This window comes from Coffea arabica, chromosome 6c (assembly GCF_036785885.1).
Source record: "Coffea arabica cultivar ET-39 chromosome 6c, Coffea Arabica ET-39 HiFi, whole genome shotgun sequence".
Lineage (NCBI taxonomy): Eukaryota > Viridiplantae > Streptophyta > Magnoliopsida > Gentianales > Rubiaceae > Coffea > Coffea arabica.
In genome coordinates, this window is record NC_092320.1 from 15,524,622 (window position 1) to 15,550,450 (window position 25,829).

General features: G+C 38.3%; 2 protein-coding genes and 1 long non-coding RNA gene across 8 annotated transcripts; 2 read left to right on the forward strand and 1 right to left on the reverse strand.

Annotated features, from left to right (window-relative positions):
• Positions 1 to 1,249: 1,249 nt before the first annotated feature.
• Positions 1,250 to 7,904, forward strand: LOC113692260 (bZIP transcription factor TGA10-like). 4 transcript variants are annotated; one of them, XR_011815901.1, is made up of 12 exons: positions 1,250 to 2,092; positions 2,300 to 2,397; positions 2,937 to 3,013; positions 3,128 to 3,256; positions 3,439 to 3,507; positions 3,618 to 3,677; positions 3,773 to 3,850; positions 3,997 to 4,075; positions 4,143 to 4,420; positions 5,146 to 5,385; positions 7,040 to 7,325; positions 7,558 to 7,787. XR_011815901.1 is itself a non-coding variant. In XM_072053100.1 (11 exons), exons 1-11 carry the CDS (start codon positions 1,779 to 1,781, stop codon positions 7,090 to 7,092), a joined length of 1,425 nt encoding a protein of 474 aa, XP_071909201.1. In that variant the 5' UTR covers positions 1,261 to 1,778; the 3' UTR covers positions 7,093 to 7,266. The 4 variants fall into 4 exon arrangements, 3 of the variants coding, with proteins under 3 accessions (XP_071909201.1, XP_027066449.2, XP_027066448.2); XM_072053100.1 differs by lacking the exon at positions 7,558 to 7,787 and having other exon boundaries at positions 1,261 to 2,092; positions 7,090 to 7,266; XM_027210648.2 differs by lacking the exon at positions 7,040 to 7,325 and having other exon boundaries at positions 1,297 to 2,092; positions 4,149 to 4,420; positions 7,558 to 7,904.
• Positions 7,905 to 11,249: 3,345 nt separating this feature from the next.
• Positions 11,250 to 14,256, reverse strand: LOC113694240 (FT-interacting protein 1-like). Of its 3 annotated transcripts, none has more exons than XM_072053101.1 (3): positions 14,077 to 14,221; positions 13,922 to 13,996; positions 11,250 to 13,835 (listed from the first exon to the last, which is right to left on the reverse strand). In XM_072053101.1, exon 3 carries the CDS (start codon positions 13,756 to 13,758, stop codon positions 11,368 to 11,370), a length of 2,391 nt encoding a protein of 796 aa, XP_071909202.1. In that variant the 5' UTR covers positions 13,759 to 13,835; positions 13,922 to 13,996; positions 14,077 to 14,221; the 3' UTR covers positions 11,250 to 11,367. The 3 variants fall into 3 exon arrangements, with proteins under 3 accessions (XP_071909202.1, XP_071909203.1, XP_027068924.2); XM_072053102.1 differs by having other exon boundaries at positions 13,922 to 13,985; positions 14,077 to 14,144; XM_027213123.2 differs by having other exon boundaries at positions 11,250 to 13,792; positions 13,877 to 14,256.
• A 105-nt stretch (positions 14,257 to 14,361) lies between these two features.
• LOC140008503 (uncharacterized) lies at positions 14,362 to 17,852 on the forward strand. Its single transcript, XR_011815902.1, has 2 exons — positions 14,362 to 15,863; positions 15,977 to 17,852. It is a non-coding gene; the product is annotated as an uncharacterized lncRNA (long non-coding RNA).
• The last annotated feature ends 7,977 nt before the right edge of the window (positions 17,853 to 25,829 follow it).

Genomic DNA, 25,829 nt, shown 5'->3' on the forward strand with positions numbered 1-25,829 from the left:
GGAAAGTGATAAAATGAGAAGGTTATCAACAACTACATGTTGTTAAAGCAGCAGCACAAAGCTAAGAAAATCACCTGATCCTAGCCCAACAACAGGTAGATTCATACAAGACGTACAACGCAGAAACATATATATATATGAGCGAAGCACATAGTTTAGAGGGTTTAGTATAGACAATTAACGTATTCTTTTACTTTCACATCCTAGTTCTTGTTCGTGCTTAACACAACTCAAAACCACACAAAATTCTTGCACGACAAAATTTTAGAATCACTGAAATCATATCAACACAATCACCAAATTCTTTCGAATAAGGTTGCCTTTTGGACCGGATTGTCTCAAAACTATATCACAGTAGCTAGCTATATATGATTGAAATCATTCAAAATTTTAGAAATCCAAAAATAGCCGGAAAACTTGGGATGATTTTAGTTTCTAATATTTTCAACAATCCAGAGAATTAAGAGGAAGGTGTCTTTTAATTCCCAGGACTTCAGCAAACGGAAGGAGTAAACCATTGTTTCAGTTTCATGTTCCTAATGCATTTTGAGCTAGGTTGCAGTTTACTTGAACTAATTATGATTCTGGAAGAATGCATGCCCCTGTAATTAATTCATCAATTCTACCTTAGGTTATTTTAATCCGATCGCTTACAAGTTTACAACCATGATTTTATACAGACGTTCGAGTTTGACATTGTCTGTGAGCACAAAAAAATGTGCGAATCATGCTGTTGATTTCATGACTTCAAACAATTATTTCATAGTCAACCATTATGTCTCTCAAGTTGACAACACTAGAACGTAGACATTACTATTTAACCTTGTAATCCTACACTTTGCAGATACAATGCTCTAGATTTAGAGTTGGTGGCTGTCCTGCCAAGGAAGAAATTTTCAGCTGGCAAGTGGGCTAGAAACTATTCTATATATCTTTTGCCTTCAGTAAAAAATATAAAATATCATGAAGCAAATTAAGTTCAATTACTGATGCTTTTCTTGTTTTTCTGTTTATTCTTCGAAACCTCGATAATATATATTGATCATCAACCAAGTCTCTCCCAACTAAAATATTAATGAGAGAGAGATGCCAAGGAAATTAAATAAAAGCAGAGTTGGGGATGGGAGAGTCTTAGAGAGTTGGAACACTCGAAGACTTGAAGTATATGGCAGCCTCCTGGCCGTTCTACGTGTAAGCCAGGAGGCTGCATGAGACTGTCAATACTAGTAAAAAGTGTGGATGAAGGAGGGCATTCCTGTAAATTTAAACAACAAGAGATGAGCTGATCGGACAAGGAAGCCAAAAGAGGTTTTCCTTGGACAAACATTAGCAGTTTTTCTCCTAGTCTTCGGTGGTTTTGGTCCTTTTGGGGGGAGAGAGAGAGAGAGAGAAAGAGAGAAAGAAGTGTTCAAGTTTGGAGGATATGCTTAAACTTAAGACCGCTTTATCTGAAAATTTGGTTGCAGAAAGTCGTCTGGTTCGCTTAAAATAGCTTTGTCTTTTGCTTCATTTGCATTCAATTCTCCCTTGCTCTCTTCTGTCCTGTTTCTCAGTTTCTATCCTCTCCTCAACCTCTTGCGCTTCATTAATCCTAACCGACCCCTTTTTTCTCCTCCCTGTCGATCTCTTTTCTTCTCTTTTCAAATCTTTAGAGCCATCCCTCTAGCTCTATTTAAACCACCGTTGGATCACTGCTATGGTCATCAGTCATCAGAGAAAGCATCTGATCATACATAATAGTAGCCTTTTAGGAAATTTCAGGGATTTTCGCTAGACTTATGGGGTTTGCAAGAGCTCTTGTTGAAACTTCAACTGAGCAAGAAAGCAAACTTTTTGTTGGAGGAGCTTCTAACTCCATTAACTCTTCTCCTTTCATGGCTTCTTCCAACAAAACCAACAACCACACTGGTCAAATAGTGCTTGACCAACAACAACATCAATCACCAGTGCCATCACAGATTCATCCAAGTCATCATCAGCACCTTCTTCAAGACCATCATGCTCATCATCATCAGCATCATCAGCAGAATATTAATCAGATTTCTTTTGGCATGATGCAATCATCTTCATCAGCCATTCCCGGCAATTTCATGTAACCCTTTTCTTGCTCCTAAATTCGTCAGAACCTCAAAAAACCCGTTTCTTACTTTTGGCTTTTTCTCTCCGTGTTTCTTTTTCTTTTCTTTTTTTCTTAGAAAATAAATCCCCCCCCCCTTTTTTTTTTTTAATTTTTGTTGCCTCTAATCATTTCTTGATCTTTTCTCTTTGTCTGGTCTCCTTCTGTCTGGGGTGTGAGCAGAAGCAAGGATACTGGAGCTTATGATTTGGGCGAATTAGATCAAGCCCTTTTTCTTTACCTGGATGGCCAAGAACCCTCGGCAATTCAAGAGCAAAGACGTGAGCTCCCATCTTTTGTTTTATATGTCTAAAATTTTTTCCTTAACCTTCAAAATGATCCAGCTCCTTTCATTTCTTTTTAATTTTATGCCTACTCCTTAAAGATTCTCTTGGGGAATACTCTTGGTCATGAGGAAAGTGTGTTCAGAGATCAAATCTGACTGTACTTTCTTTGACCAGATCCTCTGAGCTGAAAAATTTTCCAGTTTTCAAGAAGCAATGCTGTTTTCTATTACGTGTCGTTTTGGTTTCAATTGATTTCTTGGGGTTGGACCACGACATGTAACAAACTCTTTGAACTACTACATGATTTTCCTGCAAATTTCTGCTCGTACCTCTAAAAGGTACAAATCAAAATTGAAAAAAAAAAAATTCCTTTCACTCTCTTTGCTTGCAAAGAGTTCAAAATGCATGACCAATTGCAGCTCTCTTGTCCTTTCTGACCCTTGTATCGGGATTTCTTCCTTTCTTATCCTATCTTTCCCTGAAATAATTTCCAAAAATTTATCCTCAATTTAATGCTTATGATGCGCGTGCAGAGAACTCCGGGATGAGGCCTCCAACTCTAAACATTTTCCCTTCTCAGCCCATGCATGTAGACCCCTCATCAGCAAAGGTATCATACCGTTAAAAGATGTCTCTTTTACTTGTTCTCATCAACTTTGACATTGTATATCTTAATTAATTGGGTTCGCTTGTTAATTAGTTGTTGATACTAATTTTTTGGTAGGCAAGTACCGGATTAGTTTCCAATTCTCCATCTAGCAGCGGTTCCAAGAGATCATCTGAGCCGTCCATGGAGTTATCAAACCCCAGAAATGATGTTGCTTCTGCACCTGAACCAGCAAAAGCTGTAAAGGTGGGACTTAATTAACTAAGTACAGATCGAGCTAGTCAATATACTATCTGATATGCCGGCAAATGATTGATTTGTTAGTTTCTTGTAGACTCAGATTTTGGGGGGGGTTTCACTTTCATTATTTTAATCTTTCTTTTCATTATTCTTGATTGTCATAATTCTTTTGATTATTGTCGTTGCAGCGTGAGGGAAACCGCAGAGGTCCAACTTCAAGTTCAGAGCAAGAAGGACCAAAGACACCAGATCCTAAGGTAACCGCTTTCTCTTTTTTGGTGAAATCTATCCCTACTTGTCCCCCACTATTTAATATATTGTACCATAGCTGATAGAGTTCTCTATTTATATTTTATTTCTACCACAGACACTGAGGAGGCTTGCTCAGAATAGGGAGGCAGCCAGGAAAAGCAGACTTAGGAAAAAGGTCAGTCCACTCCAAGATTAGTATGTTTATCCAAAATAAAGGTATACATTTACCACAAAACTAATCAGTTTTTTTTTTTGCTTGATCTATCACAGGCTTATGTTCAGCAGCTAGAGTCAAGCAGGATCAAACTTACTCAATTAGAACAGGAAATACAAAGAGCTAGATCTCAAGTAAGAAATACTACAGTTCTCTCTATTAAATGTAGGTATTAGAAGAGTGCATCTTTTATCTTTCTTTCTTGCACTCAATTCACTATATAAAATGCTATATTCAAGTGACCCCAGCATTTTTTTAATGTTTTCATTTTTTTTTCCAGGGAATTTACTTTGGTGGAGCTGCTGCCCTTCTAGGCGGTGACCAATCCATGCCTGCTCCTATGGGCAACATAAGTTCAGGTATATTAGAGCCATATATTTTCATAATTTACTTTGGTAACAGATTTAGTTCAATACATTTTCTCAGTTGCAGATGCTACCGTCTTCGACATGGAGTATTCACGATGGCTGGAGGAGCATCACCGCCTAATGTGCGAACTTCGAAATGCAGTGCAGGAGCACTTACCTGAAAACGAGCTCAGGCTTTTCGTCGACAACTGTTTGGCTCACTATGACGAGGTGATGAATCTCAAAAGCATGATCGCCAAATCTGACGTTTTTCATCTTGTTTCCGGCATGTGGAAGACTCCTGCTGAGAGATGCTTCATGTGGATGGGAGGTTTTCGCCCATCGGAGCTCATCAAGGTATCTGTATATATGTATATATATATGCACGAAAACCCTCTTCTCGGAACTAGGTTTTACGTAATAAAAAGTTAATAAAACGAAAAAAGACCATGCAAACCCTAGCTAGAAACCTTTCATACGGCTAAAAACAAAATGGGCTCGATTTATTTAACTTTTTATGCTTTCTAAAAACAAGTTTTGATTTATTCCGACTTGTTTTATATTCTTGAAAAATTGTCTTCGACCCGACAAGGGTTTTAGAGGTAGTGAAGAAAAGGTTAACATTGGTGAGATCGGGGAGGAATATAGTACTAAATAGACATGATGAGATACTTCACAAGGAATGTAAAATGTTGTTTAAGGGCACGGAGCAAGTTGTCGGTGTGATCGTAAAGAGGATCACCATCATGTAATATCAAAGAATGACGAGAAGGTATCGTGATGCTTTCCTTTGTAAGTTCTTGTTAGGTATTATTCCCAACTCAGCTATAAAGCCCATGTCTGTTACTCACCATTATAATTCCAGTCTTTGTCTCTCTTTTGCATTAGAAACAAAGATGATGCATACTTGCACGGCTCTTTAGCTATATATTAACAAGGCTTTTCTTCCAGACATGTTATCTTTCTGAGACAATTAAACAACAAATTTGTACAAAAAATATTTGGATTATCGTTAATGTATGATGAGGTAATGGTGGTGGATTAACCAATCTTTTTTTTTTTCTTGGCTTGTTTTAATGTAGATAATAATGAGCCAAATTGAGCCATTGACAGAACAGCAACTCCTGGCAATATGTGGATTACAGCAGTCAACACAGGAAGCTGAAGAAGCCCTCTCTCAAGGACTTGAAGCTCTTAATCAGTCCCTCTCAGACACCATTGCTTCTGATGCCCTGAGCTGCCCTTCGAACATGGCTAACTACATGGGCCAAATGGCTCTAGCCATGAACAAACTCTCCACCCTTGAAGGTTTTGTTAGACAGGTATCCAACATTAAACATTAAACTCCCCCCCCCCCCCCCAACACCCCCACCACAAATATAACTGTAACACAATTTTCTATTCAATCACAAACATGCATGCTTATGTATACATGTACTAATTGGTTAATCACATCACGTAACAAGTCATTCTTCCCTGGAATAAAAAAGGTACACTGAATATAGTGTAGCACATACTTTAGAAAAAATTAATGCATACTAGCTACTAATTACATAGCAAAAGAGGGTACACAGCATGCATTTTGAATTGATGACGTTGAAAGTTTTTTTTTGTGGGGTCGTAATCGTAGAGGACAAGAATCTGCCCATTGCTTGGGTTGGGAGACCTGCTCCGACTGATGACCAACTCTCCTCTTCCCTCCAGCTCATACATGGACTAACAGGAGTAAATATTGTGGCAGGATTATGTACTTAAACCGTAGAATCCCTAGAGTAACAATACCTTAAGATGGTTTGGGTTAAGGAGGAATCTCGCACGTTGGATTTGAGTAAGTTAAGGTCCACCCCGATGTTACATGCACGGATATGTTTTAGCTAAAGAGAGCAAGTCATGGTCCCATCTCTCTGGGTCACATCTCACATGGGTGTTGGGGTTTTCTGATCGAACATCCTGCGGTCCACATTGTGTGGGTACACTCGAAAGTCTGTGACCGTGACCCTGTCCTTCTGTGAAGTAGTTGCTTCCTCCGGTTTGACACATCAGGCCATCTCTCTATCGAGTCTAAACAACATTTCTTTCTTTTTTTTTTTTTTTTTTTTTTTGCAAACAATAATTTTTCTCTATTGAGTCTAGACATAGTTTGTCAAACACACGAACCCAATATTCTTTTCTAAGAGATTCACCAATTTTTGGAGTAGTATTTGGATGATAAATGAGTGGAAAAGTAATTAAATTGTTTAATTTAAAAGATTGGAAGCTAGTATAAGCTAAGGAGGCACAACTTTTCAAGTTCGCAGGCCTTCATGCAACTACATGAATTTCTGTAGAAAAAGTGTGGCTGCGGAAATTTATGTGAATGGCGTAGGCTGATTGCTTAAAGATTAAGATCCCATTTGATGGAGATAAAAATTTTCCCAATATTCCTATGTGATGTCACATGGTCATCATCATTCCTAGCAATCATGTTTGAGAGAAAAGGACCTGCAGGAAACTTAAGAGTCATTGAATATATTAATCATCTGCTTGATGAAATTCTTTTACTCGTCTGCTAGGCATTAAACTTGGTTTCTGTTTTGAGTCCATTTCAGGAACTAGTCCAAATTTGCATTGTCATTCTCAAAGTTCACATTTATGGTGTATTTTGTCAGATGAAATGTTTCTTGGTCATGCACGTGCAACTAATGATACAGGGACTGCAAAACAGAAAATGAAACGTATTGGGAGACTCTTATAGATTAGAGAAATGGTATACTAAATGTATGTCAACGAAGTCTAACATTCTAAATCATTTTGAATATTACAACTGATGAAAAGTTTTCTTAGAATGATCCCCATGAAATTTTCTAGTTCTAGAAGGTTAGTGTTTTTCCTTTTTCTCATTCACATCTCATATTGATTATCACATGGTTCTTACGAACGAACTCTATAGAACAGTATCCTTGCTATTCTTGGTTTCCCATATTATTACCCTTACAGCGTTGTTCAGACCAGCTGCAAGATCCCAGTCCCTGTCTAAACTGCTACAGTAAGCAAATGGGGAGAAAAAGAGAGGATTGGTTACACTTTCAAGTGATTTTTGAATGTAGCACCAGATCAACTCTGCACTGGTCAAAACAATGGAAGTAAATAAATTCTACATGTCCCAATTTCAACCGGTGTGTTCTGGACCAATCAAGAAATTCAAAAGGCGGGGTGGCCGGAAAGATTATGAGGGTCTCTAAAGATTTTCTATACTCATGTCAAATGTTAAGACTTCTGCCCAGTTAAGATTACTCCGTTACCAACCCAAGATGCAGATGGAAGATGCCTTCTCTTTTATATTTTTCATCCTCCAAAAGTCAACATACATGCATGAGTACATTTTGTAACTTGTTGTTGCTGTTACTTAATTTCTATATCGTTTTGTTTTGACAAAAGACAGAAGGAAAAAAAAAAAAGAAAAAGAAAAAGAAAAAGAAGTCGGCTCTAATATTCAAGGTGTCTTTCATTTTCAGGCTGATAATCTGAGGCACCAAACAATTCATCGCCTGCATCAGATCCTGACAACCCGTCAAGCTGCAAGGTGTTTTCTGGCGATAGCCGAGTATTTCCATCGCCTCCGTGCTCTCAGCTCTCTTTGGTTGGCTCGTCCTAGGCAGGAATAAGAAGGGAAGAAAGAAAAAGAAACCCTAGCTAGTCATCACCCATCTTAGGATGTTCAGCTTTTTATCTGTTTCATGAAAAATATTTAATGTTTCTAAATTTTGTCATTTTCGATAGAGATGTATAGACTATAGATAGACAAAATTAAGGTGGCTAGCTAGTTTTTAAATTACAATAGTAGAAGCAAACTCTTTTTGTACCTCGGTGTTTTTCTCTTTCTGTGGTTCGCTTTTGTCTTTGTTTTCGTCCTTGGTCATGATAATTAAAACTTTAATCATGATTTAGCAGCCATCTCTGACGGAGAAGTGAGAACCAATGATGTTTGGCTTGAAGAAAATCATGCATGATTAGGGAACAACAGGTGGTTGAGATGGGTTGTTTGATTGCCATATGTTGGAGTGCTTGAGGGCAACCTCTTTGGTCAAGATGGACAAAGGGGAGAATAGATCAATGAGGATTAAACTCAAGTACTTGGACTATGGACGTAGAAAAAATATCACATACCACCAATTGCACTTACCCTTGCCTCGACTTTGTCTTACCATTGGATTTGGTAGGTTATTACTTGTTCACATGGAACTTAAAAGTCCATTATATATGATCCATTGAAAACTTGTGGATAAAATTCTTTACAATAATAGTTTCTGGTAATTAATTTGTCGAAGGTTGCGGTAATAATCCAATGATACTTTGATCATTCAGTTTAATTAGGGGCAGTGGCGCATCAAAATTTTTTCAATTTGGAAGACTATTAAACTATGTTAAGGAAGCTGGTTAGTTGAAACGAGGTATCTCAGTCATGGATTAGTTAAAACGTTATGAGGAGGGACGTACTATCACTTGCAAAATATAGAGAGAATATGGAAACTTCACAGATAGGGTTGGTAGTTGGTAGACTAAATTCAAGGTCTCTCTCTCTCTCTCTCTCACACACACACACACACACAGAAACATCCACTCTTGTTCACCTCGTATTTTATGATGCCATTTCGTACATCTAGGTTTGTGGGGTGTGCCTGCATACACAAGATGATGAAGAAGCAACAATATGGACTTAATTACATTTGTAGAAATTCATCAGGCAAAATAGCTAGCTAGCCTTTTTATTCCTGGGAAAACATGCTCTTTACACAAGATTTTTAAAAGGCAAAACAATTATATGCAGCAAGAAAAATAAAAGCCTTAGAAACTAAATTATTTATTTGAGTATGTATGTATTTGATAGACGAGATTTTGTACAAATCTTTAGGAAAGACGCATGCCCAAAACGAATCACAACAATCTTGAGCAGGTCAATTTTTGGTTTTCCATCGGCATTTTGTATTTGGGGGAATCATCATCAGCATTGGTTAATACAATAAACACGTTAGGTATCAAAATCCATTGAGCTTAATTATAATAGGCTTTGCAGTCAGGCCTAAAAGGAAAGGTAGACTTGAATCTTGTTCTTGATTTTACCATTTCCAACCTTGCCAACCTAAAAGGAAAAGTGCAGAAATTGAGACAAAACCCTACAACATTTTGGTCGAGTAAAGAGTATTTATTCATGTGGAATTGTATGCGATTCTCCAGTTAAATTTCCTTTTACCTTTTTCCTAGGCTGGCGAAAGCTTTGTATTGTCTAGGTTGCCTTTTCTTCGATGTCAATTCAGTATGGTATATGTACCAGAACTTCAAAACCACTTTACTATATTTGAGTAGTATGAAAGCAAAATAAACACATTTTGACGAAAGAATCATGAGCTTTAGACGTTCCCAAAACTTCTAGAGATAAAGTTCTTTCACACTTCATAATCTTTATAATTTTTTCAGGGAAAGCAATTAAAACTGTTTCGCTAGAAAGTGGCAATTTCGACTCATCATCTTGCCTTTAATTCAAAGACTACCAAGAAAAGAAATGGCACTATTCTTAGTTAGAGGTTGGAATTTGACGGATTGGAATCCTCGGTGACATGTTTTTCTATGCCAATTCAATGCCACCTATAGTATTGCACCAAGTGTCCTGTTATTATTTACACTTTAATTTTCTAATAATTCAACTTGGTTTGGTTTAACATAAGTGTAAATAATAACAAGACACTTGGTACAATATTATAGGTGTCATTGGATTGGCATAGAAAACATGTCACCGAGAATCCCAAGTGGAATTTGACTCCCTTTAAATTTCCCTTCGCCAAAAGTCTATTTATTAGATCAATGTGGTACTGTCATTGGTATTTGCACAACCTCTATATTTATATATATATATATATACATACATATATAAAAGATAATCAATAGTAATTTTTTATTTATCCTTTTGATGATTCGACTCTGTAATCTTCGATTATTAGTGAAAAATATTTTACTAATTAGACAGTACTTCGTTATCACAATCTATATATATATATCGGAGAAGGTAAAATGGACCATTTGTTACCACAAATGTAGAGGCGAAATTGGGCATCATAGATATTCGACGCTAGATGTCTCAAAATCGGTTTCCAAAACACTTTGCACATAAAACATATCTACAACAATTTAGCCCCCAAAAAACAAAAATCGTGTTGAAAAAAAATCTCGATATTTGATTCCAAATCATCATCCTCTCCAACATTACCCATAACCATAACAAAGTGCAAGGTTTTTTTTGGGCCAAAGCCCAGAAAGTTACGACAAGCAGATCCAATAGAATTACATCTGCAGCGGCCGCTGAGCCCATAACCTTGACACCTTCCAGAAATCCAGCTGTCGGAGCCATAACTTTTTGCACAAGTGCTCCAGGTACTGGACTAGTTTGTTCCTATATTAGAGCTTCACTTCTGGATCTAGGCAATATGCTATAGCAATACAGTTGAATTTATTAAAATCAAAGTTTTGAGCCAGGTGCTGCTGGTCAGCTGGTGGTTAATTTCTTGTCCATGCTAGTGGAAGTGTTTGCTTTTCAAATGGCGAAAGTGTTTCTTACTTTGTCTATATAAAAAATGCTTCTTTATGGTTCTTTGAGGACTATGAGAGATACTACCTCAAAATTATCAAGTAGAGTTCTTACGTTTACTGGATTTCTCTTGATCAGTTTAGGTCTCCTTTCCCTTCAGTGTAGGAGTAGAAGTAATTGTAATAGAGAATTTACCAGTGGTGGTGGTTTATTGATTTTCCTTAACTCGTTTAGGTCTTTCCTCCCTCTAGTATAGGAGTAGAAGTAGTTATATCTATCGTGTCGATCAAAAAAAAAAAAAAAGAGTTTTATGCCAGGTGTTGGTCGGCTGGTGGTTAATTTCTTATCCATGCTAGTGGAAGTGTTTGCGTTTCAAATGGCATAGTGTTTCTTACTTTCTCTAAACAAAAAATGCTTCGGTATGGTTCTTTGAGGATGTCAAGAGATACTACCTCAAAATTATCAAGTAGAGTTCTCTGTTTCCGGGGACAATATAGTGGGTTCATCTTACTGCATCCTATTGGATTAAAAAGCTAATTCTACATTAAAACATTGTGTAGAGATGTCCAAATGTTAGATGTGCTTTTTTGATTTGGCTTTTTGTGGCTGTGTCTTTGAATGTATTAATTTGAAATTCAAATCCTGGATACAGATATATCAATTCATAGAAACTTGGTTGGAGTGACATGACAAACATTTAATTCAAAAAGCAAATAGCACATTGCCTGATGCATATGTTTTCTACTTAGAGCATGCTATCAGCTGCAGAGGGCAATCTTCTGAAGAGGTTGCTGGGTATTGAAGGCATCTTGCTCCTGAATCTTGGGTGACGCAGAAAGTAGAAGCCTGCTAGCAGAGTCACTAGTTTGAAAGGTGTGACATAAAGAATTATTGCTGTGCATAGGCAGAAGACTATGAAGAGGCAGGTGGCTCTTGGATCTCTCCAGCTAAGCAGAGCATGAAGCCTCTCCCCTTGAGTTGCCATATCTCCAACTACAGTTTGGATTTTTCCTGCCACACTACGAAGTCTATCATACCTCATCCTTATAACATCTTGAGGTTTGGATGTGGGAAAAGTGTCAAATTCTTCATCTAGTTCATCTGGATGAACCGCTTCAGCCCATGAAAGTTTAGTGTCCATATGTGGAGGATGCCTTGGCCTGAATCGGTAATTCCATATTCCAATGAGGAACATGTAAAGAAAAATGGTTGGAAGGATCAGCTCAGGGTAGCATATCAATATGCAGAATAGGACATGCACTAGAACGGAGGTCACTGGGTTTTTCCAGTGACGAACTTCACCAAGCCATTTACTCATGGACACCATGCCTGTGAAGAGGGAAACAATTCTGAAGAAGTTTGCTTTGCTTCTTCTCATGCTCCACATGTGGGAATCTACATCAAGCATGTATTCCACAACCTCTTTCCTTAATGGAGGCTCAGCTCGTCCGAGCCTGGATGCTACTATGTTCATGGCTTCATATCTCAAACTGTCTAATTGGCTTACAGTGAACGGATGCAGATAATGCATTTTTGGCAGTAATGGACGACCATAAAGGTATATCATATGTGTAAGTGATAAGCAGGTAAAGCGAAAGGCAATTTGAAGTTCACCCATTTTCTTAACCCCTGATGGTTGCAGAACCAGAAGTGGGTAAGAATGGGTATAAATCCTGTCTGTTTCAAGTGTTGATAGCCTGATTCTCACCTTTCCAATTCTGGAGTCCCTTCCAGGTCCACCTCCAGCCGCTGGTTTTTCGTTGCCTCCCAAGTGGCAGTTATCAAAAACCCCCAGTGTGATAACTGTACAAGGGTCATAAACTTCCCAGGTGTATTGTTCATTCCATTTAGGACTGAAGCTTTCAACAATTGTTCTGGTTCTTACCCACTTCTGTCCATATTTAGCTACACAGTATGCATCTGTTGTTCCTCGACCATCCTTAGTTTTCATTGGTTGTAGCCCTTGTGCACTTAAGATCCCCACTTCTAGGATCCCAACTGGCTGCTTCCATAACTGGCGAGCAGTAGGGCGCTGATCACTTATGTACATAGTTGATTCATCTAGTACATGGTAAGCACCTTCAAGACAGGCTCGGATATGAATCCTAGTAGAGAATTTGTGCTCCTTTCTCCTATCTGCCTCCAGAACTCCGAACCCAAACTTTTCGAGGTTGAACCAGCTAGAATGAACTGGCCGGTGATCTAACCTTCTTTCAAAGATGTTAAGTGGCAAGCTTTTCCTGCCTACAAGTTCATCTTTCGTTGGGCTTGCTTTGTTTTCAACTGTAAGTACCAGCTGCTCTTCAAAAGGCTCGGCTGCTACAAAGATTAAGTCTTCATTCCAGAATGGACTAGTTGTCCGAGTTGGACATAGTTTGGTCTTGAGTATCTGGTTTCCAACTTGAGCCTTGACAAAAACCTGAGGGAGTTGACTCTTGTCCTGAGATTCAACATCCTGTGCTTCGATTATGTTGACTCTCAAGTACCATAATTTGGGTGAAACATACACCTTTGATCTGACACTGTATACACCTTCTCCTTGAACTGTAGCAGCATCTGAGTGCCATGATTCTGGGAAAGCTTCATCAGCTTGTGTTCCCATCCAAACTGCAAGCATAATCTCCCCCTTTACCTTGCTGTCTCCTCGCCGGTGCTCTAGTCTGTACCACTGCGGTGCTAGAGGGCTATCTGGTGGAACCCTCGTGGGCACTTCATTCATGTCAAAGACCACCTTCCCTAGATAATCATCTCTTGCTACCATCTCTCGGTCTCTGACAAAAACTTCAAGCATCGAAGACTGAATCTTCTCTTTTGAGAATGCAAAAACTTGGTTCCATTCAGGGTTCGTCTTCTTCTCAAAACGCTGTGTTTTACCTTTGTAATTCCCGAGTTTCACCTCCACATATGGATCACAGCTTCCAGTCACAGGGTTTGTGGGCAAGTCTTTGGCTTTGACCACTCGAACATAAAGGTAATACATCTGTTCGACAAGATCATAAGTGCTTGTGATTCTTTCACTGCTAATCCACCCTCCACCACCACGTACTCCCCCATGCGGCCATCGTTCCCCAAGCTGGGGTTTTGTGTCCTTGATGTTGTAGTCATCTGGCCGAGTTGAAGGTGCCTGAGCATGCATTCTTACTAGAAGTGTTTAGTTCGTCAGTAGCTGCCTGCTTTCAAGTTGCCTCAGTACCAGCAGCGAGTCTAAAAGAGCTAGATTATTGACAGAGAAATAAATAAATAAGTCACTTAACCTGAAACTTCACTCTGCAAAATTTGGATGTGTCATGGACCAGAACCTGAAGTGAGTCTCACTTTTCACCAAGCAATGGCAGCCCACTTTGATATTCTTGATCTTCTCCTCTGAAATTAAGCTATGATTGCAATTTGCATGTGAGCCAAAGATTAAAAAATTCAGAACGGGAATGTCAGTGCCAAGAAGTTGTAGACCTACTGAAGTGTGAATGTTGCAGTGGACTATCAGTTTGAAAGGAATTCGAGAGTTCTACGAGTAAAGAGTGCTGTTGCATGGCTTTTGGACTTGGCGGCTACGCTTTGCTGTCTAAATGCCCCTTGCTTTGTACATTTCACTGTGCACTTTTGATCGCCTTCTATCTTTAAATCACGGTATTCTTTAGAAAAGTATGCCACTTTGAGGTGAATTAAGCAATCACAAAATTTAAAAGTTGAATTTGGCAATCATATTAAAACCTTCAAGACGAATTTGCTTTACCGTTTGATTAGTGAAGTACAGTTGGGTTGCTCTGAAAGCCTGTAGCTCTCTAGATAGAACAAGACTAAACACATTGCTTTTGTTAAACGCATGATTTCACATTGGCCAGCTTTTGTGCAATTATTCTGAGATTTAGATGCTCCTAAGTGATATATTCAAATTCTACATCTTAGTCTTTTGTAAAAAAAGATGTTTGATGCCATATCGGTAATGACAATGGTGACCTTTTTAAAACTTTAAATATGTTGTATTTCTACTTTCTTAGATTCTCTGACTTTGTTTAAGAGTTGGTATTCAATTCAGCTGTGGCATCTATCTTTCCTCACTAAATTAAATGTCAGCGAATTAGCATTAGAAGCTTGGCCAGTCTGGACTCTGGAGCCAATAGCACCATGGCCAATAAAAAAATGCAACCAACATTGAGCTCCAAAAAGCAATGGTTCTCTCCTCAAGTCTCATTAGATCTGGTTACATTTTTTTTTTTTTGTGAATTGTTAGTCTAGTTCTATGCCTATATTCGTTGTTGAGCAAAGAATGATGGTGGGGAAGTTTGGCCAGTCTAGAAACTCAAACGTCAAAGTAAGTTTCGAAAAGCTGAAGAACTGTAGTGGAACCTAAAAATAGCAAAAGTAATCAAGAAAGGTAACAGATAAACGACCATGCCCCTAAAGATGCTTTTATCCTTTGCTTCCCATCTTTATTCTACTTTAATCATCTTTCTTTATGTTATCAGGTGCTTTCTTAACCCAACTGGACTCTTAAAGGTATTCTTCTTCCATATTCCTTTCTAAAGATATTAGGTTGGCCCATTTTCTTCTGTTTTCTGACTTGTTATTTTATAGTAGCTCTTTCTAAATTAACTATCTCAGCCAATAGGTGATTCCTGTTTTCTAGTATTGTTGATAATTTACTTCGCTAACAATGACTGGACCACGCAGATACAACTAATTAGTGCCCACTTAGGTAGAGAATTATAAGATTCTTCGTCAGTTCTTTGGATGGAAAGCAGCAGTTTAATGTGCAGGCAGCAGATGACGAGCTAATTCTTTTTCCATGAAAACTTGATTATGACTGCTGCTTTTCCCATTCTTTGTTATGTCGACTCCAGAGTCCAGGTTACCAGTACAAGAAAGAAATAACATCTAACATTTGGTTTTCAAAAAAAAAAAAAAGTGAAAAAGATAGGAATGTAGGGAATAGACTTCTGCAAACCGCTTCTGTTTGTTGAATTTCATGTAGTGCCACAACTACTCCTGTTATCTACGTTTTCCGAGTTTCAGGCCTTGAAGGAAGAGGGTGGAAGGAATTGAAAACTCAGAGAATTGGACTTACTTCAAGACTACATATCATTACAATGTTGAAAAATTAGAAAAAGAAAAAAAAAATCAACAAATAGTCGAGATACAGGGTTGGCCCCTAGCTGTTGGCCATACTTTTAAGTCCTGTCAAACTCAAGAAGTGAAGAACAAGATCAGAGCAAGTGTTTAATTTCACAGCTCGTGCTTTGGGTAAATCCTACTGGATGCTAAAAGAAAAAAAAAAATTGAGTTAGTTTATCTAAATTAGATTGCTTAGGGATCTGTTCATGAAGAATTTAATTTGAGGAGATTATTTATTCTAGGAAAAAAAGGTAACTTCGGGTAATAGTATGGGAAGATTTCAAGAGGATTGTCATGGGATGTTGCCATTGCAGTCAGCATTGCTCACCATTGTATTTCTGCAACATTGATCCCAAGAACTACATGTTTTCACTAGTCTTCAACTGAGATAAGTGAAAATTTTTTTTGAAGGTAAGCAATTACAGGAATATGCTTATATAGAATTGGAAGTATTAAGTGTACCCGTGGAAAAACTTTTTATCATATGGCCCCGGCAACATGATGAGCAAAAATAACAGAACTAGGACTTATATATTATATCACGTATGCATTGCAGACACAGATGAAAATTACATGGCAAACATTTGAAGACTGTCTAACCATCCAGACATTTGCCACAGGATCTGCAGCTTTAGTCTTCTGAAGAAATGTGAGATCATGAGGGTGAATTTCAACTTGAAGGGAATCCCCAAATTTGACATTTGGATATTCGTCAAGGGCAAATGCACCTAGGATGAAAAGATTGATCACAATCACGGCAGTGGCAGAACCAATACCTTGGGTGCAATTCTACTTCGCAAATCTCGCAGTAAAATTCATCAGGACGGTGAGCAAACGGGGGATAAATCAGGGGGAGGGGTGCTTATCCCATCTATGAATGACAGTGATTGCTTTTGCTAGACAAGCACACTTGACATCAAGGTAGAACTCACATGTTTCAGTTTCACAACCATTGAAAAATTCATTGCAGGCGTTTTTACGAGCGCTGCAATTAAAAAGGAAAAGTTTTTTTAAAACGTCCAAGGAAGAGCGAATGCTCAGGGTGGCCTGGATGTTGCAGCTCTCCTGGTAAAGCAGCACAAGAGAGGCGGAGAAAGTAACTGCATGAAGAACAACTATAAAACTCTCCTAAAATAGGTCCAATGCAACAATTGCATAGCATCCTGTTAGTGGTGCCCTTTTCCTTTTGCGTATAAAAGAAACAATGGATGGTCATGAGTTGGGTGGTTGACTTGTGTTCCATCCGGAATATCTATAGAGCAGATTTTTTTTGACCAGGACTGCTATCAGATCAAGGGATACATCACTTAGTGGTAAGGAAATTGGAATTGGACAGACATCCTCTTTCACTTCAAAATCTCTTTTAACCGACCTGGAGAAAACTTAAGAGCAAAACATCAGACGAAGAGAACAAGAAGGCTGGTAATTTTAGGTCGAAAGCAAGTGTCAACCTCAATGACTTGCTCAGTTGCTGTAATTGCACATTTCACACGTGTTGCATATCTGCAATCAGGGCACTCATATACCTAATATGGGGGGTGCATTTTCGGATCACAAATATGACAAGAATAGCCAAACTTTCTAAGTGCATTTGGGAGAGAATAGCCAAGAACTAGAGGATGATCATGCCAAGTATGCGTTGTGTTGGTTGGCAAGGAAGCACAGCTTTGCCTCAGTCCCACAAGCATTGCAGAGAAACAAAGCTGGTCTTCGTAGTAGTGCCAATGGATGGTCATGACTGTCATGTTTTTATTGTTCGTTTCTCCAGTGCAAAACACATGCAGACATCAATATCACAGATGGAACAATGATATGTAGAAGAATCCCATTTTTCTCAGCAGACATTACAATTTACAACAGCAAGAGTTATCTGTATAAGGTGGTGCTGTGTGGAGTGTGAGAGTGTGTTGAGCATCGATATGGTGGTGTTCAATCTCTAGTGGTTGTCGTGAAGGAAGAAATCACAAGGCTTGCAAATGTATGCAGGGCTAGCGGAGTTTGTTTTCCTGCACCCTAAACACTTTGCCTTCTTTTCCATCCCCTTCTTCGCTCAGAGTTAAACTATGTCCATGGCTGAAATGATTAAATTCCATACTGTTGGATATTCTCACTCTGCAATTTCTCGCATTCGGTGGCAGCTACCAGGGGAAGGGACCAGGTTACAGCCCATGAAATAGTTGGGAAGATACTTTGGATTTGCCTCAATAAAAGAAAATCAGCATATGTGGAAACAGACAGAATATTATTTTTTGATAAATATTCATCTGGCCTTGCAAATAACTGACACACTTCAGTTCAAAGAAAGTAGTCCTCTTTTAAAAGTTTGGTGCTATTCAAACTCTGAAAACAATGCTTCTATTATGGCTAAAGTTATTTACATTCCAAGAATGCAGAAGAAGGCATGCAAAAAGAGAAATGAAATGTCATGCTCTAAGGTGTAATCCACATCTTTGTCCCCCAAGGCAAAGACTATTCCATGTTGGCTTGTACAGGGATTCTCATTTCAGAAGCATCATTCATCAACATTAGTGGGGAATTTTCAAGTAAACTGGCTGCTGAGTTGAATGGATCAAGAGGCAGAAAATTGGGTTTAATTAATTTAACAACATTTTAGTTGACAGTTTTCACAAAACAGCATTTATTTGGACATTTAGTTCATTCATTTTTGGATAAATTTCATTGTCACCATTTTGCGGGTATTGTTAACCTTGCTGAATATTTTTGTGAAAGAACTTTGTTGAAATGGATGAATAAATCCAGAGGTAGCTGATCAAGTCGGAGATCAACCCATCTCTTAAAAACATAAGAAAAGATTAAAAATGGGGGAATTTTTTTTCATGTCAATTGAATTCTCAAAATGCGTACTTCACGTAGCAGTAAGGTATGTAAACCGCCAAATTATCTAGTATTACATGAAATTTTAGCTCAGAAAAAAAAAGGAAGGAAAAAATGTAATGCAGAAAATAGGAAAAACAATTGATTAAAACGATCTAGGTCGGTCCAATTGCTTAGTTTATCCGTTTTGGGTCACTTAGGCTAGCTCGGTCCATTCTGTAAAAGTCCATAAGAATTTTAGGGACTAATGTTTGCCTTCTGCGAAGAGTTCTTTGTTACAGGGGCCTTGTATACTTGGGTCCTGTCAGCCCAATGTTCTTGTTATAGGTGACAAGGTTGTAGTGCTAAATGCCTTGGACTTGAGAGTTGTGAAATGAGTAATGTAACTGCTTCTTAGTAATGCCTTGCAGTGGGCCTTGGACTTTCCCTACAGCACAAATGAGCTGAGTTGAGTCGAACTTTGATCTAATCGAGTCGAGACTCAACTTAATTTTTTGAAATTCGAACTCGAACTTGAGTTTGACGAGTTCAAAATATAAAACTCAAGTTTGAACTCAAACTTGAGATTAAAAAATAAAAAATAAATATCTTATTTTTTAAAAATGAATAAAATAATAATTTTCTTAACAAATAATAAAATATTAGGAATATATATATGTAATTTTACTATTAAAATAAAAAATAAAAAAATATATAATTGAGCAGACTCGCGAGCTAATGAACTGAATATCTTTGACCTCGAGTTCGATTTGTTTGTAACCCTAACTCTCTCACACACCTCGAAAAAAAAGTAAGTGCTTTAAATTGCCTATAATTTATATGGGATGAGCACTGTTAGAGAGGTCTGAACAATTTGAATTTTGGTAATATTATTATAAAACCCTTGTGGGGATAAATTCCTTTTTTAGTTGTGGGGATAAAATTTTTTTTTTATTGTTAATTGTGCAAAGGACATCATTTTTAGTTGGGCAAATTCCACTTTACCCCCTTATGGTTTAGCATTTTTTTACATTACCCCCCTATGGTTTCAAAAGCTATACATAACCCCCTTATAGTTTGGATTAAAGTGTCAAAGTGACGGGAATGATCATTCATAACGGAGTCACCTAAAATGTCAAAAATACCCTTATGTAAAGTTGAAAATTATTTATTAATCAAGGGGGGTTATGTGTATATTTTGAAAACCATAAGGAGGTTATATGTTAAAGTATTAAACCATAAAGGGGTTATATGGTAAAATATAAAAATCATACGGGGTTAATGTGTCATGTATTTATAAGGGTAATTTCGACATTTTTAAAAGTTCTGTTACGAGTGACTATTTCCGTCACTTTGACACTTTAATCCAAACCATGAGAGGGTTATGTATAGCTTTTGAAACCATAGGGGGGTTATGTAGAAAAACGCTAAACCACAGAGGGGTAAACTGTAATTTACCCTTTTTAGTTACCAAATTAATTTGTTTGGCAACACCTTAGAATTATCAAAAGTGTTATTCTTAAAATCATTTTTAAGTGTTTCTAGGTGTTAATCATCATATTTTCTGTCAAGTGTTAGACTTATTCATGTCATTTTAACTTAACTATCCAGAAATAATAGAAAATCCCAAGTCAACTTTTATTGTCCCCTTTTTTTTTGGTTAAAATGTTCTCCTCCTCCAGTCTCCTCAAACGATTTTAGTCACTCTAATAAGTAATAACAATTAACGGCTTCTAAAGTAAACCACCATTATGCTCCACTCTCACTCCAGCTATGCCAACCCTAGCTACAGTACTATACCCCAATAGAGAGGGTATATGCTATGTACTCATTCCGTTCCACTTTGATAGTCTTGTTTTTCTTTTTTCGTCTGTCCCAAATTATAGTTTACTTTCCAATTGAAGAATGTAGTTGTCTTTTAATTTCTCTAAAATATACTTATTCAATGTAAGTTGTTATTACTATAAACTACCTTATTTAATATAGATTATTAGTATTGAATACAACCTACCCCATTTAATGCATTTAGATATTCCAAAACATATTGATATATGAAAAGCCAATTTTATTTAATGTAAGGATATTTTAGGAAAATAGTAATTTAAATTTGTTTTTTCAACAAAGTTTATTACTTTTTCTTAAATTGTATGAAAAAAATTAGAATTATCAAAATAGGACAGATGGAGTACTATATACTAGCCGCCTTCAATGCTATTCCCTATAATAGGGGCCAGTCCTTAAACCTCATCTAAAACCAGTTAGTACCAGCCTTAATTTGCTTCAGCATCTTTAAAGCCTCAAGTTATGACCTGCAGATAACTACATGAATATGTGATATGTTTTCAATCCATATGGGATGCGTTTTCAATTCACTTGTAGCATAGGCTAGTAAGTACGGGTGGTCATATATAAAGCAAGTGAACATATTTGAGTCCACATTATAATAGGGATCATTATAGAAGCCGTAAATGGTCAAGTACAGCAGAGAGCTAACCCATATTTAAGGTCATGCATTGCACTTAACAAGCTGGCACTATTACTTCTTGGATTCAAGGGAGACCCTGAAAGCACAACACACAGATCAAATCAAGAAATTTATTTTGAGGAGTCAAACTGTAACACATCTAAACTTTAGTGTACAACATAAAATTTTTTTTGGGGTCAAATTTTTGCGGATACAAAAGTTTAAACTTATAAAGAACAATTTTGAAAATTCAATTTTCTAGGGAGGAAAACACATATTGTAAAACTTGGGGGAAGTGCCCCTCTCCGTCTCGTCCATTTTTTTGTTTATGCCTAAAAGCGTTACAAAGGAAATCGGGCTAGGAGAGGGTTTGAAAGTTGGTGTCTAACTTTTTTGAAAGTATAAGCTTAAGTGATTATAAAGTTTGACGAGCTTTCAGCCATGTTCAATCCCCATTAGCATACCGGTCGAAAATATCTTAGGCCCCATTTGAGGTTGTTGTGATTTATCAAAAAGCACTTCGATTAGTACAGCTTTTGCTCAAAGTATTTATTAAAAGTTTAATCATATTATTTGGGTGCATACTTAAATAAGTACTTTTTCTATTTTATAATGAGTAATTTTTGAATTTTCAAAATATATTTATTTCTTTATTTAGTTCAAAAGTTATATTAAAGTTAATTTTTATTTTTTGAAATACAAAGGAAAGCAGGCAAGGAGAGGGTTTGGAAGTTGAATATCTAACTTTTTTGTCGAAGAATGTATATTTTGAGAAAAAATGGGTGGGGGAAGAGAAGAGATTTGGGGGAAGAGAATTCTAAATGGGTTAATTGGGTTTGATGGGTTACCCAATAATACCCATTTATTAAATGAGTATTATTGGGTAATCCATTTATACCCATATACAAAAATTTAAGATACCCATACCCATCTATTCATGGGCGGGTATGGGTAAATTTAGTTAAGTAAGTTGATTTGCCACCTATAGTGGCAAGTACGATTAGCCTGCGGTTCATATGGTTATTATATATTTTTTATGATTTGGTTTATATTCACATATTTTTGTTGTATTTCCTGACGTATAACAAATTAAAGTTATGTAAGTGTATATTAAATCATGAAATACAATAAATTATGTGAATATATACCAAATTATCAAAGGAATACAACAATCGCATCAATTGCACCTAAGGCCAATTGTACCTGCCCCATTCCCAATTTTTAGAGAGTAACTCTTATTTTGAAATATCGAAAAGGTGAAAATATGACATTAACAATAAGATAAAAAAAGTACTATTTTTTATGCCTTGGGAATGGGTTAAATCCACACCCTTACAACGTAGATTTAAATTGTATTAGGTGCGAATTTAAGCTGTAAGGATATGAATTTAGTATCACTTTTTTTTTTTTGTTAAATGATCTATTAAACCCTAAAAGTAGTTAGTCAGACCATCCCGTCTATTTGCTTAGTTAAAGAGACGGAACCTCGTGGCATATGAGCCGCACGCTATAATTAAAAGGGCGCATTGTCAGGCTCCGGGGTTAGAGATCATAAGATACAGAGAAGAAGAGTGGGCGGCGGAGGAAGATTTATGAAAGTGGAAGAAGAAATGATAGGAAAAGTGAATGGGACAAAATAAGAGAGAGAAAGTAGTAAACAATTGTATTCAGTCTGGTACTTTCTTTCTGTTTACACTTGCTATTTATACTAGAAGCTAACAGTAGGGAACCACTCAATCGTGAGCTAACAGAATAACCAATTCTAACTAACTACCCAGTTATTCCAACGACACCGTTTCAGATCATAGCTTTTATTTTGCTTAATAACTGAAACGCACGCCTTATTGTATGAAACGACAAATTCACTCTTAAGTTCCTGACAATCTCCTTCCCATAAAGAAAGCTTGTCCTCAAGTTTTAAAATCAGGAAACATTTTATCAAGGTAACTTTTATCCTCCCAGGAAGCCTCGGAATCTGGCAAATGATCCCATTTGACCAGATGTTGTATGACAGGTCGAGAGCCCCTCATGGTGACCCTGCGTTTCATCACTCGTTCTGGCTGGAGCAAGCACTGGTCAGAGGAATCCAGCTCGGGCAAAACAGGCTCAAGGGTCTGAGTATCTCCTATCTTTTTCTTAAGAAGGGAAACATGAAATACCGGGTGAACTCTGGCTCCAGGTGGTAGTTGTAACTTATAGGCTACTGTTCCCACCTTTTCTATGACCTGGAAAGGCCCAAAATACTTGGGGGACAGCTTTAGATTTCTTCTGACAGCTACCGTTTGCTGCCTATAAAGCTGTAACTTGAGGAAAACCCATTCCCCCATGTGCAAATTCTGTTCTGTCCTGTGCTTGTCGGCATATTGCTTCATCCGGTTCTGAGCCTTGGCCAAATTCTCCTTGATCCGAGATGTAATCTGTATTCTTTCTTGCACCATTTCCGCTGCAGCAGGTACCACACTATCATGAAAGGGCCCCAACGGGATGTGAGTAGGCTTGTATCCGTATAGTGCTTCGAAGGGAGACAGCTGGAGACTGGTGTGGAAGTTGGTGTTGTACCAGAACTCAGCTGTGGACAACCACCTACTCCACTGCGTTGGATGTTCACTGCATATACAACGTAGGTAAGTCTCCAAGCATTGATTAACTCTCTCACTCTGCCCATCCGACTGCGGGTGATAAGAGGAGCTATACTGCAGTTTAGTTCCTAGCAACTTGAACATTTCTTGCCAGAAGCTACTGAGGAACACCCTATCCCGGTCTGAAACTATGATCTCCGATAAACCATGAAGTTTATATACGTTATCCAGAAAAACCATAGCTACCTGTTGAGCTGAATAAGGGTGAGAAAGTCGCATGAAGTGGCTGAATTTAGTGAAACGATCTACTATCACCAATATCGTGTCAAACCCGTAAGATAAGGGTAATTGCTCAATAAAGTCCATAGTTATTTGCGACCATGCCTGCTGAGGAACTGGAAGTGGCTGTAGCAATTCGGGGTAAGGGACATTTTCGTGCTTACTCCGCTGGCAAACGTCGCATGATCTCACAAATTGTACGACGTCACTCTTGATTCCCGGCCAGTGAAACAAGGCCCGCACTCGTTGTAGACACCCCTTTTGGCCGGAATGTCCCCCGACGGCAGACGCGTGCAACGCCTCAATAAGTTTACCTCTGATTCCTTTAGAAGATCCCACATACAGCTTACCTTTGAATTTTAGAAGACCCTTATCTAGTCGATAGTCTGGATTGGAAGAAGGATCCAATAGCAGCTGAGGAATGAGTTCTTGGGCTACTGCATCCCCCACATAGCTGTCCAGTAGCTCCTGCATCCAGGCAGGTTGTGCTGAAGAAATGGCAGTCAGAGTACCCTGCCCAATTGAACAATCCTCACTGATGTCCACTAACTTCCTCCTAGATAATGCATTCGCCACCCTATTGTCAACCCCTTTCTTATATTGGATCTCGTAATCTAAACCCAACAACTTGGTCAACCATTTGTGCTGCAATGGGTGTGTAAGACGCTGCTCAAGTAAGTGCTTGAGAGCTTGGTGATCCGTTCGGATGATAAAGTGATGGCCGACGAGGTAATGCTTTCATTTCGTGACGGCCATTACCAGTGCAAAAAGCTCCGTTTCGTACACTGACATTCCTAAATTTTGGGTGGCTAAGGCCTTGCTCAGAAACGCTATGGGATGCCCTTGCTGCATCAAAACAGCACCAATACCCACGCCACAGGCATCAGTCTCGATGACGAATGGAAACTCGAAGTTGGGCATGCTTAATACGGGAGCAGTCGTCATGGCTTTCTTCAAGTCCTCAAAAGCTATCTGAGCTCTCGGACCCCATGCAAACCCATCCTTCTTCAACAATAGGGTCAATGGTTTACTAATTACCCCATAATCTTTGACGAATCTTCTGTAATAGCCGGTTAATCCCAAGAACCCTCTCAGTTCCTTCACGGACTTAGGCACTGGCCAGGAGAGAATGCATTCAATCTTCGACTTGTCCATGCTCACGCCCTTGTCCGATATCACATGCCCCAGATACTCCACGGATGTTTGGGCAAATGAGCACTTGGTTCTCTTGCAAACCAGCTGGTTGTCAGCCAGGACTCCCAAGGCGATCTGCAAGTGTTCTATGTGGGACTCAAGAGTGAGACTATAGATCAAGATATCGTCAAAAAATATCAGCACAAATTTTCTCATATAAGGCTGAAAAATTCGATTCATCAGTGCTTGGAATGTCGCTGGGGCATTCGTCAACCCAAACGGCATTACCAAGAACTCGAAGTGGCCATGATACGTTTGGAAGGCTGTTTTGTGGGTATCCATCGCCTTGACTCTTACTTGGTGGTAACCTGCTCGAAGGTCCAGCTTAGTCATGTACTTCGTCCCATGCAACTCGTTCAGAAGTTCGTCTATATTCGGTATGGAAAATCTGTCCTTTACAGTCAACTCGTTGAGCTTCCGGTAATCCACACATAACCTCCACGAGTTGTCTTTTTTTTTGACCAACAAAACAGGGGACGCGAAGGGACTACTACTGTGAGTCACAATACCACTAGAAAGCATCTCAGCCTCTTGCTTCTCAATTTCGGTTTTGTGTGCATGAGGGTACCGGTAAGGCTTTAGTTTGAATGGTTCCGCTCCCGATTTGAGAACGATTTGGTGATCCAACTCTCGGTGTGGAGGTAGACCTTGTGGAACAGCAAATACATGCGAGTACTGTTGCAATATCCTTTCTACTTGCTCCGGGGTACCTCCTGGTTGGTCATCCTGTGTCTCGGACTGTAAAGCAGCACAGTTCCGTTGTTT

Coding starts and splice junctions, on each gene's coding strand:
- LOC113694240 (XM_027213123.2), bottom strand. CDS start 13,758: ATGCATGCTCAGGCACCTTCAACTCGGCCAGATGACTACAACATCAAG.
- LOC113692260 (XM_027210647.2), top strand. CDS start 1,779: ATGGGGTTTGCAAGAGCTCTTGTTGAAACTTCAACTGAGCAAGAAAGC. Junction 3,014..3,127: donor TAGACCCCTCATCAGCAAAG/GTATCATACCGT, acceptor ATTTTTTGGTAG/GCAAGTACCGGATTAGTTTC. Junction 3,257..3,438: donor AACCAGCAAAAGCTGTAAAG/GTGGGACTTAAT, acceptor TTGTCGTTGCAG/CGTGAGGGAAACCGCAGAGG.